The 15,574-nt window shown below is 30.6% G+C and overlaps 2 protein-coding genes across 2 annotated transcripts; both read right to left on the bottom strand.

The window, feature by feature from the left end:
- LOC132937056 (uncharacterized) lies at nt 1–8,734 on the bottom strand. Its single transcript, XM_061003890.1, has 2 exons — nt 7,848–8,734; nt 1–2,430 (listed from the first exon to the last, which is right to left on the bottom strand). The coding sequence occupies exons 1-2, from the start codon at nt 7,856–7,858 to the stop codon at nt 582–584; spliced, it is 1,860 nt and encodes a 619-aa protein (XP_060859873.1). The 5' UTR covers nt 7,859–8,734; the 3' UTR covers nt 1–581.
- A 1,196-nt stretch (nt 8,735–9,930) lies between these two features.
- LOC132947956 (KRAB-A domain-containing protein 2-like) lies at nt 9,931–11,607 on the bottom strand. Its single transcript, XM_061018228.1, has 4 exons — nt 11,574–11,607; nt 10,565–11,082; nt 10,177–10,438; nt 9,931–10,127 (listed from the first exon to the last, which is right to left on the bottom strand). Exons 1-4 carry the CDS (start codon nt 11,605–11,607, stop codon nt 9,931–9,933), a joined length of 1,011 nt encoding a protein of 336 aa, XP_060874211.1.
- Between the last annotated feature and the right edge of the window lie 3,967 nt (nt 11,608–15,574).

The raw sequence follows: 15,574 nt of genomic DNA, 5'->3' as shown, positions 1-15,574 counted from the left end.
TATTTAATGACGTGCTTCGATGTCCTGTTGTTGATAAGTTGGTAGAGTCACAAAGGTATGTTTGGAAATAGTAAATAAATTCACGATTGTATTATAAGTTAAACAGTAAGTTTAATAAAATAAAGTAAAATAAAATAGTCACAAAGTAAAATACATTTGCACTTAAAATTTGTAGGCAGAGTTTACGCTCGGTACCTGAGAACTACGTGCAGTAAGCTAGTAAAAAGTAATTCTGAATCTATGTACTAATTTAGTACCCTTATATACACATGACCTCTTATCCGTGGCGTGACCCCGACAAAGCCACCGGATAGGCTCACTAAAATACATGCATAGGAGTTGTTTACGCCGAATATTCATGAATAAGCACTAGTTACAAAAACATTTATAATTAATGTAATATTTTATATTACGTTTTTCCCAGTATCCATGAATACGCGTTTCCTAATCAAAAAGGCCAAAGGACAAAATAATATGTAAAAATACCTAATACCAGGAAACGTCAACTATACGAGTAAACATGGTTTACTACATGCCTCCCCTGTAAAATTGGAGCCGTAGGTTCCAATCAATACATATTCTTAAGTGTCGGATAGCAAGTCGTGGGTTGTGTTTCTTGATGTTCTTCTGTGATAGGAGAGGCTGTTGCTGTAGACGTCGTTGTCTCCTCCAGGTGGATGGTTTTCCATGCTCTGGTGAAGTCTTATTATGGTTTGTTCAGCTCTCACGGTTGTTTGTTTTTTCTTCACTTCCCGTTGTTTAACAATCTTGCTTAATACGAATGCAATTGGTATTGATATGATAATGATAATTATGATGTATAACACATAATTCTGTATAATTTGAGTGTCTTGCAATTGGATAAATTTGTGTTCGTTCTTGTTATTCTCTTGTAGTTGTTTATGTGTTTTTGAAATTAAATTAAGGTCATTCATATGGTTATTTATAACATTTTCGTCCTTCATAGTATAAAGATCAAGTGATACATGTTGGTATTCTTGTTGAGTGATAACGGATGTTGGAATAAAATCCGAAAAATTGTTTTCGACACTACTACTTGGTATCAATAAATCCCTAGTCGCATACCCTTTGCATGTTTCGTTGATTGTTATAATTCCTACCCCCTCTAACGTATGAGTGCTCGCTTCTAAATCGTTTTCACAGTTAATTATAATGACTTCGCTATCCGTGGCATATAACCATTTGTTACGATAACTTAATTTGTGAAAAATGGTTGCTTGTAATCTGACGTGTCGTATATCGCATGTGTCTGGTACGTCCCTTGGATCTTGTAAAAGTTGAACCTCGCAAATCGGTCGAAGATTTCTAGGATGTAGCGATTGGATTTCTGGACAAAGAAGGAAACCCCTAGCATGTTTACATTGACTATAGTGAAATTCGTCGTATGCTACATAATGTTCCTTATTTTTACTTATCGCTAAAAACTTATGACTAGGTGCAATATACATACAATTTATAATATTTTGACAATAAAGCTTAGGTATTAAGTTATATAAAATAAAATTGTTTTGATATATTAATGGAATTGTTATGATAAACACTATGTTATTATTAGAGTAGTATATTTTAATATCTGACAGTCTTACTATATCATTAACAGTTCCGATTGATAATGCGTAGGGAAAATCTGTCCCGATAGGTAAAGAAAGCCTAATGTCTTGAAATTGCCCTAGTAGTTCGTATGTTCCTATTAAATACGGATGTATCTGTCCTAACTTAGCGTTTTCAATGATCGACGATAATATGTCGATTTCTGTCATATATTTTGTTAAAAGTAAGTTCATATACGTAAAATGTCTAAAAATAAAATTATTTATTTGTTGCTCTACCGTTATGTTCTTTAATTCAGTTAATTGCAATTGTAAACTATAATATTCCCGCGTTTCATTGTCATTTTTTACTTTAACAACTTTAAGTTGTTCTTTTTCTAACTTAAGGTTTGTTTTTTCAGTTTCTGAAAGTTTTAATATCCCAAAATTAAATTTCTTAATACAATTAATGTCGCATAACCCGTAAATTGTTTGTGCGAATTTTACTAAACTCCCTAAATTTATACTACGTTTAGCTAAATGATCGTGATGACCTATGGAATTATATAGTATATTTTTCTTTTCTTTCCCTTGTCTGGCAATCCCTTGTACTAAAAATAATATGTTGTTACAATTAGCAACAGCGTTTTGACTTACGTTTTTACACGCTTGGTCAGTTTTTGTTACTAATGTGTCAATGAAATCCCATTGCTCGTTATATTTCTTTAAATCAATAAATATAGACAAATCCCAGCTAGACGTCGCAATGTTTACGATCCCGCGATTTTCGTAATACAAGCCTGATTGTTGGTGTAATTTTTCGTCGACGAACCGGTTAACACTTGTTACCATTGGAATGCAGATAAGAGTTAGGAATCGTCTGTAAATTTTAATTTTATCGTAATTCATTTATGAGTTCCGTATACGTTATTTTTCGTAAGAGTTTATCAAAAAGACATTTAGTTAAGATTACGTCCGCACAAGGGTCATGAGCATGTGAAATTTCATGATCTATATGGCACGCTAGATCATGGCTCTCCAATAGATTTAACATCCGGCCATTTTTCCCCCCTACTTTGCCTAATGCTATCTCGACGATAGTTTTTTTGTTGTATTGTAGTTGTAGCGTGAATTGCCGGTCATTGTTACAGTCATAGGCTCTTATGTTCAAACTTGGATAGTCCAGATCTAATCGGTTTAACAGTAACATATCGGTATCCCCATTCCAGAGAACCACTACTGCCACTTGCTCCCCCTGTGTAAGGTAGTCTAAAATGGTCTGTCTGCATAAATTATTTATATTTGAGTGGTTGCTATCGTATACCTGTGCTAGGCAAATTGCGGCTTTGGTAGACGGCCACCCGAAAAATTTTATAATATTTTTAACGGCCCAAGTTTGTTCTTGCTCCGTAATAGGTCGGACCTCTTTATCAGTGATCAGTAGAGGCCACCCTTCCAACTTAACTACTTTAAATCGATCTAGACTGTTAGATACAGCCCCGCAGATCAGAACATGTTTGTTTTTTTTTAATACCGTGAACTCGAAATCCATTATAATAAATTTGTAGTGTTTGTGTCTAAAAATAAAAATAAACTTATAGTTAAAAATATGCGTATTATTATTATAGTTATTTATTTATTTATTATTATATATATTTTTTTTTTTTTTATATATATATATATATATATACGTTAATCATGAAAAATTTTTACATTATTAACGTGTATTCGATAATCACGTCGACCTTTCTTTATTGTAACGTTTTCATTATCATGGACCATGATTACTTCGTAAGGTCCCGACCAATTAAGACTTAGTGTATTTTTTTTTATGTTGTTCTTTAATTAGAACTTTATCACCTACGTGTAAAGTCAATGGGTTAATAGTTTTGTCGTAGTAACGTTTATTGTCTTGTTTTTTATTGATTAAATTATTCCGTGCTATTTCGTGTGCCTGTTGCATATTCCGTTTAAAATCAAACACATAGTTGTCGTAATTATATTGGGGTTCGACCCTCCTCGATAGTACTGCCGGAATATTAGGCTTATGCCCGAAAACAAGTTCATAAGGTGTATAATCAGTTGACGTATGTACAGTGCTGTTGTAACAAAATGTAGCGTAACACAAAAATTTGTCCCATTCATTGTCTTTGTCTACAAAACTCCTAAGATAATTTTTTAATGTACGGTGTGAACGTTCTAAAAAACCGTTCGTTTGAGGGTGCCAAGGAGTGGATTTGGATTTTTCGATGTCCAATAGTTTGCACATTTGTTTGAACACATCGGATAAAAAATTTGTCCCACAGTCGGTAAGAATGGAATCCGGTATTCCGTATATACAGACGAAACATTCTACGAATGCCTGAGCTACCGTTTGCGCGTCAGTGGCGCTTAGTGCTACGGCTATCGCGTAACGAGTAAGTTCGTCCTGCATGGTCAGCATATATTGGTTTCCTAAACTGGTCTGTGGTAAAGGTCCTACTATGTCTAAACAGATACGTTCGAATGATTTTGTAACGGTGGACGTTATAAGCATTGGTTGTTTGGTTTTTAAATGTGTTTTCGTTTTTTGACATACTTCACAGCTCGCTATGTATTGTTTCACTGATTGTTTCAGATTTTTCCATTGATAATTAAGTTTTAAACGTTTTACTGTTCGAGAAACCCCGGAATGTCCGCCCAAAGGAGAGTTATGATATTCATAAATAATTTGTTGCTTTTCACTTTCCGTAAAATTTTGTTCTTTATAAATGCTAACAGTTATATCGGTCCCTTTAAAAATAAATCGAATCATAGACCGGGTTCGCTCAAAACTGGTCATGGTGGTTACCCCTTCTAGTCTGATCGTTGAACAAGTATTAATTTTATTGGTTAGACAAATTTGTTTCATTACAGTAAATGTATTAAAAATTAGTTGTTCCGTTAATGGAGTAATATGCGTTTCTTTTAATTTATAAAATATTATAGTACGCGCTAGATTATTAATCAATAAACTGCTCTCGTGTTCGTTGAACTTTGGAAGGTCGAGATTGTATTTCTCTACAATCTGTCTAATTGCCGGATGGGTGATTACCATATCATTCGAAATTGGTAAAAATAAATTAGTGTTCGCATCGGCATCTTTTATACTACCGTTAACATCAATTATTTTAGAATTAATTATAGGTGTTGTTTCCGCAATTAGAAAATCATTATATTCGGAATTAATTATGTCATTGGTTTGCATTACATGTATGCGTGATAAACAGTCTGCATTCGCGTTTTCAGTACCTGCCCTATATATTATATTGTAGTCGTATTCCGATAATTGTAGTCGCCATCGCATGAGTTGCGATGAAACGTCTTTAATGCCGAATAAAAAAGTTAAAGGTCGGTGATCCGTAATAATATTAAATTTTTTGACCGTAGAGATATGGTCTAAAATATTTTACTGCCCATATTATTGCGAGTAATTCTTTCTGAATTACGCTGTAATTAATTTCGGCCTTATTCAAAGTACGACTAGCGTATGCTATAGGTTGGTCATTAGGGACTGTGCCCTGCGAGAGGACGGCCCCAATTGCGAATTGACTTGCGTCCGTGGTTAGGTTAAAATTCCCTTTTTCCCAGTCTGGATAAATTAATAAAGGTGGGCTCATAAGTATATTTTTAAGTTCACAAAATGCGTGCTCACATTTATCAGTCCAGTTAAAAAGTACATTTTTCTTAAGTAACGCGGTCAATGGTTTTGCAATTTTCGCAAAATTGTCTACGAAACGTCTATAATAGTTTAATAGTCCTAAAAAGGATTTTATCTCTTTCGCGGTTTTAGGTCGTGGGTATTCTTTTATGCACTGAATTTTCTTTGGATCCGGGGACACCCCCGTTTCGTTAATTACATGCCCGAGATAGACTACTTCTTTTCTTAGAAAATTGCATTTCTGCGGTTGTAATTTTAAATTATGTACTCGTAATCTATCAAAAACTCGGATTAATTTTTCCTGATGGTCCCTAAGACTTGAACCGTGTACCACTATGTCGTCGAGATATGCAGTACACATCTCTTCTAACCCCATCAAGACTGCTTTCATTGCCCTCGTAAATGTGGCTGGAGCGGAACTTAACCCAAAAGGCATACGTACGTATTCATAATGCCCCGATTTCGTAGAAAACGCGGTTTTATGAATGTCGGTTTCGTCAATCTTAATTTGGTGGTAACCTGCCTTGAGGTCCAGAGTAGAAAAGTACTTTGATGACCCTAGGGATTCTAAAATTTCGAGTAGATTTGGTAGACTATAAGCTTCATTTTCGGTCATTTCATTTAATTTACGAAAATCAACACAAATTCTCAGTTTCTGTTTCCCCTCCTGGTCTGTTTCTTTTTTCTTGACTACTACCAAGGGAAAGTTAAAAGGTGAAGTGGAATTGCGTATTATATTGTCTTGTTTCATTTCGACTACTTGTTTTTCGATTTCCTGTTGATATGCCCACGGTAACCTATGAGGTCGTATGTTAATCGGTTTTACGCAGCGCGGTGTGTTTTATGCGTTACTACATCTGTGGCGCTTAACGGTTCCCCCTCAACATAGAATAAATCAGAATAGTTATTAATAATTTCAAATAAATTGTCTCTTTCTTCGTTATTTAAGTGTTCTGTTTTAATCAATGTTGATAATTGCTTAATTTTATTCTCGTTTAGATTATTTTCAACTAATCGAATATTTTCGTAATACGGCTCCCAGTCAATGTTACGTGAGGTCAGTTCCTCGATAAGATACGGTTGTTCTGAAATGTTTATTACGTTGCTGATTAAAGTATTTTTGTTCACCGGACTTACACTGTTTGCGATTATTACATCGTCGTTTAAATCCTGTTTTGCTATAGTTATTTCCGTACACTCAATATTTTTTATGTTTTTAACTAACATAACACAGTTACTTCGTGGTGGTATTATTAACGGTCGTTCCCACCCATGTTCTGGTAATAGTAATACTTCTTTGTTCATATCTAGTATGGCTTTGTTCTCTTTTAGAAATGTGCGACCAATTATGCCGCTACCGGGTATCGGAAAAACGTCTTTTACAATATCGAATTTAGTAATAAAAGTTGCGTCGTTAATTTCAATAGGAATTACGATCGAACCTAATGTGTTAATAATTGTAGAACTGATACCTTTAATATTTTTCCTATCTGACTCGTTCACGACTACATGGTCTTTCAAAGCTGATAGTTTAATAATATTCATTTCGGCTCCCGAGTCTATTAAAAATTTGAGATTTCCCGATGAAAAAGTGTTCGCGTTGATTACTATATGTTCCTCTTCCATCTGTGAGGTAATTACCCGTATACTTTTTAGTTCACCCACCGTTTTGTTTTGGTTATCCGCCTGACCTTGTTTTTTTTTATTTTCATTAAAAATTCGTTTCCTACACTCGGAAATATCGTGATTAGGTTTTTTACAATACTTGCAAAATTTAATGTTTCCTGTCCGCTCAGTTTTTATCTCTATGCGATTATTTATCGGATTCCTAAAACTTGAAGTGCTCGGCGCGCTTGACCTACACTCATTAGCGTAGTGACCTATTTTGCTACATCGATTACATTTAATATGCGATTTATTAGAATTGCCTTTATAAAACGGCCGGTTAAATTTTGTGCTATCGTTTTTCTCGCCTACATTTTCCTTCTCCGTCGCTATTCTCACTGCCTCCTCGTATGACGTAATATTTCGCGCTTCTAGAATAAGACGAATAGAAGGATTTATGCCTTCCATAAAAACGACAAGCGCTGAAGTTAGCATGGTTTCAGCTATTACTCGTGATTCAGGTGCTGTTTTCCCTACTGTAAGCGCTCTAGTGAGTTGGTGGTAAGTTTGTTGAATGCGATTTGCGAAAGCTTGTATGTTTTCGTCATTACGTTGTCGCATAGATGTCAATTGTTTTTGCAAGTAATTAATAGAATGCGAAGGTTGATATATTGTTTTCAAATGACTTTTTAATTGTTCCCATGTATTAAATTCGTGATATTTAATGTATTCATGCGCACCCCCCTCAATGTTGGCTAAAATTGCCTGTAATAATGGTGGTTTAACGGTTTCGGTTACGTTACCGAAAAGAAATTCACATTTCGTTATAAAAATGGAAAGTTGACTATCTGTGCCCCCTGAGAAAGAAGGTGCCTGCCTAATAGCGGTTTCAAGACCTAAAGTAGTGGCGGCCATAGTTATACGTAAATTAACAGGGTTATATGCAACGATTTGCCAATTATTACGCGGACTGTCAGACATAAAATTAAGATACTACTTTAAAAATAACTTACACAGTGTTCATGTTAGTAAAGTGAGTATTGGTCTGGTCCTCGTTGAAATGAATTGGAAACCTCCTCTGTGTCGCTGTATGCGTTGATCCAAAAAAACTCTGGTTTGGTTGCCTGGTCTGATCCTGACTGCAAAAATTGATACTCGAAGTGGCTCGACGATCTAGCTACGAAACTGCTGGCGCGTAGACCAATTATAAATAATTGGGTTTCTGATGTAGTGTTCGTAGTATATCAAGAACGTGGTTTTCGAAGTTCGTCAGTGAGTTCCCAAGTTACTTTTTGATAAATCAAAATTTTCACTTAGTGTAACCCCACACCTGACACCAAAAAGTTACGTATGTAGTACTCTCGTGCTACACTTGTACACTTTAATTATTTAATGACGTGCTTCGATGTCCTGTTGTTGATAAGTTGGTAGAGTCACAAAGGTATGTTTGGAAATAGTAAATAAATTCACGATTGTATTATAAGTTAAACAGTAAGTTTAATAAAATAAAGTAAAATAAAATAGTCACAAAGTAAAATACATTTGCACTTAAAATTTGTAGGCAGAGTTTACGCTCGGTACCTGAGAACTACGTGCAGTAAGCTAGTAAAAAGTAATTCTGAATCTATGTACTAATTTAGTACCCTTATATACACATGACCTCTTATCCGTGGCGTGACCCCGACAAAGCCACCGGATAGGCTCACTAAAATACATGCATAGGAGTTGTTTACGCCGAATATTCATGAATAAGCACTAGTTACAAAAACATTTATAATTAATGTAATATTTTATATTACGTTTTTCCCAGTATCCATGAATACGCGTTTCCTAATCAAAAAGGCCAAAGGACAAAATAATATGTAAAAATACCTAATACCAGGAAACGTCAACTATACGAGTAAACATGGTTTACTACAAAGTGTACAACCGAAAACGGGTAGTTTTTGCATATTTAGTTTATAAAAAGTATTTGTCGAAGAAAAACAGGCGTTACTGGGTACATCCCTTTACCAATTCAAGGCTTTTGAGGGGACATTTTTCAACGTCGTTCGAAGAAATAATCATGACAAATTTTACAATTATTTTCGAATGAGTGTGAAGTTATTAGATGAACTGGCTGCAAGATTAATCGACAAAATTAAAAAGAATGATACTTATACATTAACGTGCAATCATCCGGTAGTTGTGCAAATTTTGATTTCAAAAGGTTGTTCATGATAAAAGAATTAAGCTTTTCAACTTAACGGTAAAATTAATTACTTAAATATAATATAGATATACATAGCTTTTGGATTTTTAACAGCCTCTATAGCAAACGTTGTATTGTTGTTATTTTTTCACTAAAAGAATTTATAATGCTTACAATTCGGTTATATATTTCTATATTTAAATATCTTATTTTATAGTATTTAATTTTACAAATTTAATTAATTGTTCCCAAAAAATTTATAATGCTTACAATTCGGTTATATATTTCTATATTTAAATATCTTATTTTATAGTATTTAATTTTACAAATTTAATTAATTGTTCCCAAAAATGGTAATTATATTGTGTAAAATATAAAATTATTTAAATGTTATAAAAAAATTATAAGGATGACAACCCATCTTGAAAAAAATCAAATGTGGACCTAAAACAAAAAAAAACATAAAACACATTATGACATTTGGAAATAGTTGGTAGATACTTTTATAGATATTTATTTATTTATATATTTATATATGTTAGCGTTAATGTATGAAATTCCGTAATTCTATAAAATAACTAGTTATTTTATAGAATTACGGGTACTTTCAGTTAATGTATTGAATGAATCCATAAATATATACTTCAACTAGTTATTCTACATACCAACTAGATATTTTATAAGCTAACAATAATGGTTTAGTTAATGTACTTAAAACTATTATTGAATAAAAGTTTTAATCAAATTACAAATTACAAACAAAATCAAAGGTTATAGTATTAAGTCAAACAAGCCTTACAATATTATATAAAATATTAATATAAATATAAATTTTAAATTTACAATTTATTTATTAGTACAGGAACTTTTTGGGTGGCATTTAGAATTACAAAGTAAATTATTTTTTAAACATATGCACCGTTTTGTGGTGCACTTTTGTTGGCATGTACATTTAAAAAACCCTTGTCCATTACCAAGTGATTGGGATTCGGATGCTTTTCTACATCTACATCTGGAACGTCACTAAGCGTAATAAACTTTTCTGTGCATAAACTAAATTGTGACCTCGCGTAAAGTTGTTTTAGTATACCGTATTTAGTTCCTAAAACAAAATTATTTGAATTATTAATAAAAAAATTTAAAAAAATTACCTAAGCGATAAAATCCGTCGGTTGTTTTTTCTAATACAATTGCAATTATAGATTGTGGATCACATTTTGACCTGTCAACATCTGGAATTTTGACTCGTACGTTACATCCTTGAAGAGCAGGTGGATGAGACATATCTGATTGTAGTTTCATTCTTTTAGCTTGACGTTCTAAGCATTCTTTTGCTTCTTCTCTTTTATTGGAAATATTTTCTTTATTTATGCAAAGTTGACACAATTCTTCCTCGGTATTCCCTTCATTTTCCTTAAATATATGTTTGCATATTTTACAGTTATTTTTCTCTAAATCTTTGTTAATTTTATTATTTAAACTTTTGTCTGTATTCAAAACTTTCAAAATATTGTCTGGAGTATTTGAAGAAATTCCTACTTTTGGGGAACATCCGAACATAGCTTCATAAGGACTTCGTCCTATCCCCCTATGAAAAGCTTTATTTTTCATAAATTGAATAAACCTTAGCCCTTCACTCCATTTTGTTGTGTTGTTGTCCTTCATCCAGGTAATTATCATATTCTCTATATCTTGATTTGCCTTCTCCACTGATCCTTGGGACTGACTGTGGCGAGGTTTGCCATGAATAATAGATAATTCAGGCCACATTTCTTTTAATGAATCTATTGTTTGGTTTCTGAATTCACGACCGTTGTCACTTTGTAGTACACTTGGAGCACCGAACACCGTAAAAATATCGTGGACGTAAAATATAATATCAGAATTTTCTTTCATTGGACGTATAAGTTTTTCATTACCTTGCACTTCTATCACATCATACCGTTGTACTAACCAATAATCATGTGGCGATTCTTTTTTTCCTGTTTTAATACGTTTCACTTCACTTATTAAGGAATCATATTTTTCTTTCAGCAAAAACGTGCTGTTATTACGTTCTGTTGTTGTATTTTTTATAATTGTATCAAATTTGGTTTTCATTTTAAAGCACACTTATTAGTTATTACACTATACAACACTAAAAATGATTAAACTAACTAGTAAGTACACTCGCAGTACACTGTCACACGAATAAGTCTAGTCTATGCCAAATGGTGTGGTTCAATACTATCTTATCTTATTATTTTTATTAATAACAACAACGGTAACAAATTTTGTATGTTATCTAATCCAGTCCCGGTCATATCTACCTAATGATATAAATTTCATACATTAACGAAAACCCAATCGGTATTTTATATATTAACTAGTAAAACCGTGTAATTTATATATTAACGAACATATTTAGGAATTTTATAGAATAACTAGTTATTTAATAAAATAACGTATTACATACATTACCGCTAACATATATACCTTCCGTAAAATTGTTTGACGTTAATGCATTTGTCCATATTTTTGTGAATTTTATTAATTGTTAAAGGTGTACCGTCAATCGAGGTGACTTGGAACAATTTTGACATACTTCTTGTTATTCGGAACTTAAAAAAAATCGCACTGAACTACATAAAATACATAAATGTGTGCATACGTCTCATGAATAGGATAAGACCTTTCATTTAGTTTTTTGACCAAAACTGAACTTAAAAAAAAATAAAAACTACGTGTTCCAAGTCACCTCAATTTTTGGGTGACTTGGAACAGCTATGAAAATTTTATGTGAAATTCAATTCAAGAACGTTAAAGGTGACTTGGAACAAAATTTTTATTTTAAAAATTAACACAAGAACATGTTTAATAAATATTAAAAAGAAACAAGTTAACTTTACCTTTTTTTAACAGTAAACTCAATATTTAAATAATAAAATATCAATAACATGATAAAAACAAAATAAAAACTCTTTCTAAATAGAAAAACATAACTTAATAGTTACTTAAAAATCAACACAAATACATGTTTAAATAAATATAGAAAAGAAACAGGTTAACTTTACCTTTTTAAAACAGTAAACTTAATATTTAAATAAAAAAATATCAACAACATAATAAAAACAAAATAAAAACTTTTTAAATAGGAAAACATAACTTAATAGTTGCTTAAAAATAAACACAAATACATGTTTAAATAAATATAAAAAATAAACAGGTTAACTTTACCTTTTTTAAACAGTAAACTTAATATTTAAATAAAAAAATATCAACAACATGATAAAAACAAAATAAAAACTTTTTAAATAGGAAAACTTAACTTAATAGCTATCTACTTAATAATAATACTTAATACTTAGGGTAAGTACTATTGGAATTGGAAATTGCCTCTTCTTTGGTTTTTTACAACCATTTTTTTGATAATTTGTTCTCTTGAGACAGTCGCTTCATCAATTATGAATGGGAAACAATAAAAGCCCGTCATCTGGTTGTTTTTTCTTAAAAATTTACATGTATATTCATTTTCTTCAATTTCAGTCACTTGGCCTATAAACGTTTCAATGTTTTTTTTAATTGTTTCAAATTTGACCATAACAAAATCATTAACAATTATTTCATCAGATTTTTTTTTTTTTTCTTCAGTCTTATAGTTAGTTGGTGTAGAGTATTTATCTGTCTTATTTATATTATTATATTCAGTCTCATCTATAATATCACCATCATTATTATTAAATATATTTTGTACAATGTTATTACTAAATTCAGTCTCATCAGTTACTATCATGTAATCATCCTCGTTTAATATATGTATTTGTTTGGCATTTTTGGTGTTCCAAGTCACCCTCAATTTTCTTCTGTAAAATAAAACTTGAGTTATAAAATTGGCAAAAAATGTTTAAGGACTTTTAACTACAAAACTCTGCTTTTGAAGTGTCCTTTAATGTATAAAAAATATACAAACCTTTAAATTTGACTTCAATCACAAACATTTGAAGCACTTTTGAGAGCAATGATAAAATCGCTGTTATCATAAGAAATGTTTGGTTATTTTTTTTGGTGGTAATGATAAGAACAAGCACATGGTTGATGATAACATTTATTATCACAAATATTGTACATTTAATTTGAATGGAGGCAGAATTAAATTATATAATTTTGTTTCATAGATAACCTTATATGTTTAAAAAAAAACCGAAGTGTTTCATTTCACCTCGCAGTTCCAAGTCACCTCGATTGACGGTAGTTTGCATTGTGGAATTACAATTGTAATTGGGGGGACTTACTTAATGAATTATGAGTTATAAATTTTACAACGTATTTAATATGTCCACGATAGGAACCTAATTGTTCTTTAAAATGTTCTAGGAATAATGAAGGGTCCGATATATTAAGTTGTGATTTCAGGATGTTCCGGGTTACTGTATTCATTATTGATATATGTTTTTGAATTAATTGTTTTTGGTTAGAAGATGGTAAAGAAGATTGAAATTTTAGATGATTATTAAAAAGTGCTGTTTATAAATTTAGATGGTTAGCAAAAAATAGTATTGTTTCTGGTTTTATTTTGAGAATATCTTTTAAAAGGTGGGAGTAATTGATAGCTTTTATAATAAATTCATTTTCATAATCTATAAAATATGAATAACCATGTTTTTCATATGCTTTACATCTAAATAATATTTTCTCTTCGTACAATGATATAATATGTTTTTTGAAATCTATTTTCATGTCCGATAAATTAAATGTCAAATGCATTATATTGGCAATTAAAATAAAAGTATTATATAGATGTGTAATCTGAAATAAAAAACGAAGCTTAATTTATATGTTTTCTTTTTTTTTAGGAGCACTGATTACCGTTGAAAATCTTATATGTTGGGTGTTTTCATTCTGAATTTTCACAGTTGCAATAATAAAAATGTCAACAAAATTAAATTCCTCTGCATCCAACGCATTAGAAGTTGTATAATAATTATAAGTTGTATTGTCCATTTTTATTTGTAAAATGTTTTGGTTTGTTTGTTCTCTGTAAAATAAACACACCAAAAACATATTGTACCAAAAATATAAAATTAAATAAAAGTCATAAAAAAATTATTTTTGTCAATATTTAAACTTCAAATGCTAATAAAAAAAAATTGTGCCTATGTATTCTAATAATTTTTTAATCAATATGGGAAGAACTTATGAGGAACTTTGTATTAAATTTTCAAGTATTTTGATAGGGCCAAAAAAATTTTATCGACACTTCAAAAATATTTTTTCAGAAAAATTGAAAATTTCAGTTGTCTATAAATAGCTCAAAAAAAAATCAAAATTTAAAATACAAACGCGCTTAAAATTTGTCCTATAATGATGATTCGAGTTTTCTCTATAGCTATTTGAAGGAAAACTTACGGAAAACTTAGTGTTGTATTTTTAATCCTTAGTTATAAACACAAAAAATTTTATGAAAAAAAAATAAAAAAAAAAACACACATCATTGTAAAATCAATACATTCTTCACTTCGTTCAGAATCTAAAATGTTATGGCAAAAATAAAATACTTACGGTAGTAAATAAATGTCGAAATATAAATTGTTTTTAAGGTTTTTTAACCTTTCTACCATTTCAAAAAATTTTGTTTTTAATATTTAAAATAAATATCCTCACGATTTTCAATATGAGTTTGAATTTCGGTTGAATATAAATAAATAAAACATTTATAAATTATATTCATTATGCAACACTTAATGAATTTATTAATTATATTTTTTAGAAAATATCCAATTTCAGGATTCTGATTTCTGAAAATATTATACACCCCAATTAAAAACAATAATGTATATTAATGTATTTTATTTGTGTAATATTTACTTATAATTATATGATGTGAAGTCGTTGAACATCAACATAATATTAATTAAGTGGGTATGGATAACGGCATTTTTATTATTAATAAAAATAATATTGTCGTTGATATTTTCTACTAATGTCCATAATGCATCAGGAATTATATTATAATTCAAAATCGATATCAACTTTAATAATTCTTCACCTTTAATAATTACATCTGATGAATTATAATAATAATAATTGTTTTCAGGAGTCGTGTCCAGTGTCGCAGAACTGTAAGAAGTATTAAATAAAAATTATTTAAATTATAAAACATATTTCAATGTTTAATTTGTTATACCAGTACTTACTTAAATCGATCTAGGAGTACAATACTTTTAAATGTTTTACTCTCTATTATTTGTTTTACTTTATTTTTGTACATTAATACATCTTTTTTGGATTTGTTTTTTAAACATTTATTCGTCGATACTAGATAAGAAATTATTGAATTATTTTCTGCATTTATGTCAAAATTATTTTTTATTTTATTGAAAATTTGTAAATATTTTTGGTCTGAATTAGAAAAATGTGTGTTGGAATTTATTAAATGTTGTATGCGTATTGAATGGTGTTTTAAAATTTCGTGTATATTGATATTATATAAACCGAATGAATTTGCTGTAATATTTAATATGTGTGAATCAATTTTTGTATGCCCCCATTTCTTGACTGTAGCGATTACTT

This window comes from Metopolophium dirhodum, chromosome 1 (genome assembly GCF_019925205.1).
Source record: "Metopolophium dirhodum isolate CAU chromosome 1, ASM1992520v1, whole genome shotgun sequence".
Classification (NCBI taxonomy): Eukaryota; Metazoa; Arthropoda; class Insecta; order Hemiptera; family Aphididae; genus Metopolophium; species Metopolophium dirhodum.
Note: the sequence above shows the minus strand (reverse complement) of the source record. Positions and strands in the feature narration are given on the sequence as shown.

What these genes read in the sequence shown, in the direction of transcription:
- LOC132947956 (XM_061018228.1), bottom strand. Translation starts at nt 11,607, where the DNA reads ATGTCAAAATTGTTCCAAGTCACCTCGATTGACG. An exon ending in CCAAGTCACCTCGATTGACG is followed by an intron (nt 11,083 to 11,573) that starts GTACACCTTTAA and finishes ATACAACAACAG; the next exon opens with AACGTAATAACAGCACGTTT. An exon ending in TGTTCGGATGTTCCCCAAAA is followed by an intron (nt 10,439 to 10,564) that starts GTAGGAATTTCT and finishes CATATATTTAAG; the next exon opens with GAAAATGAAGGGAATACCGA.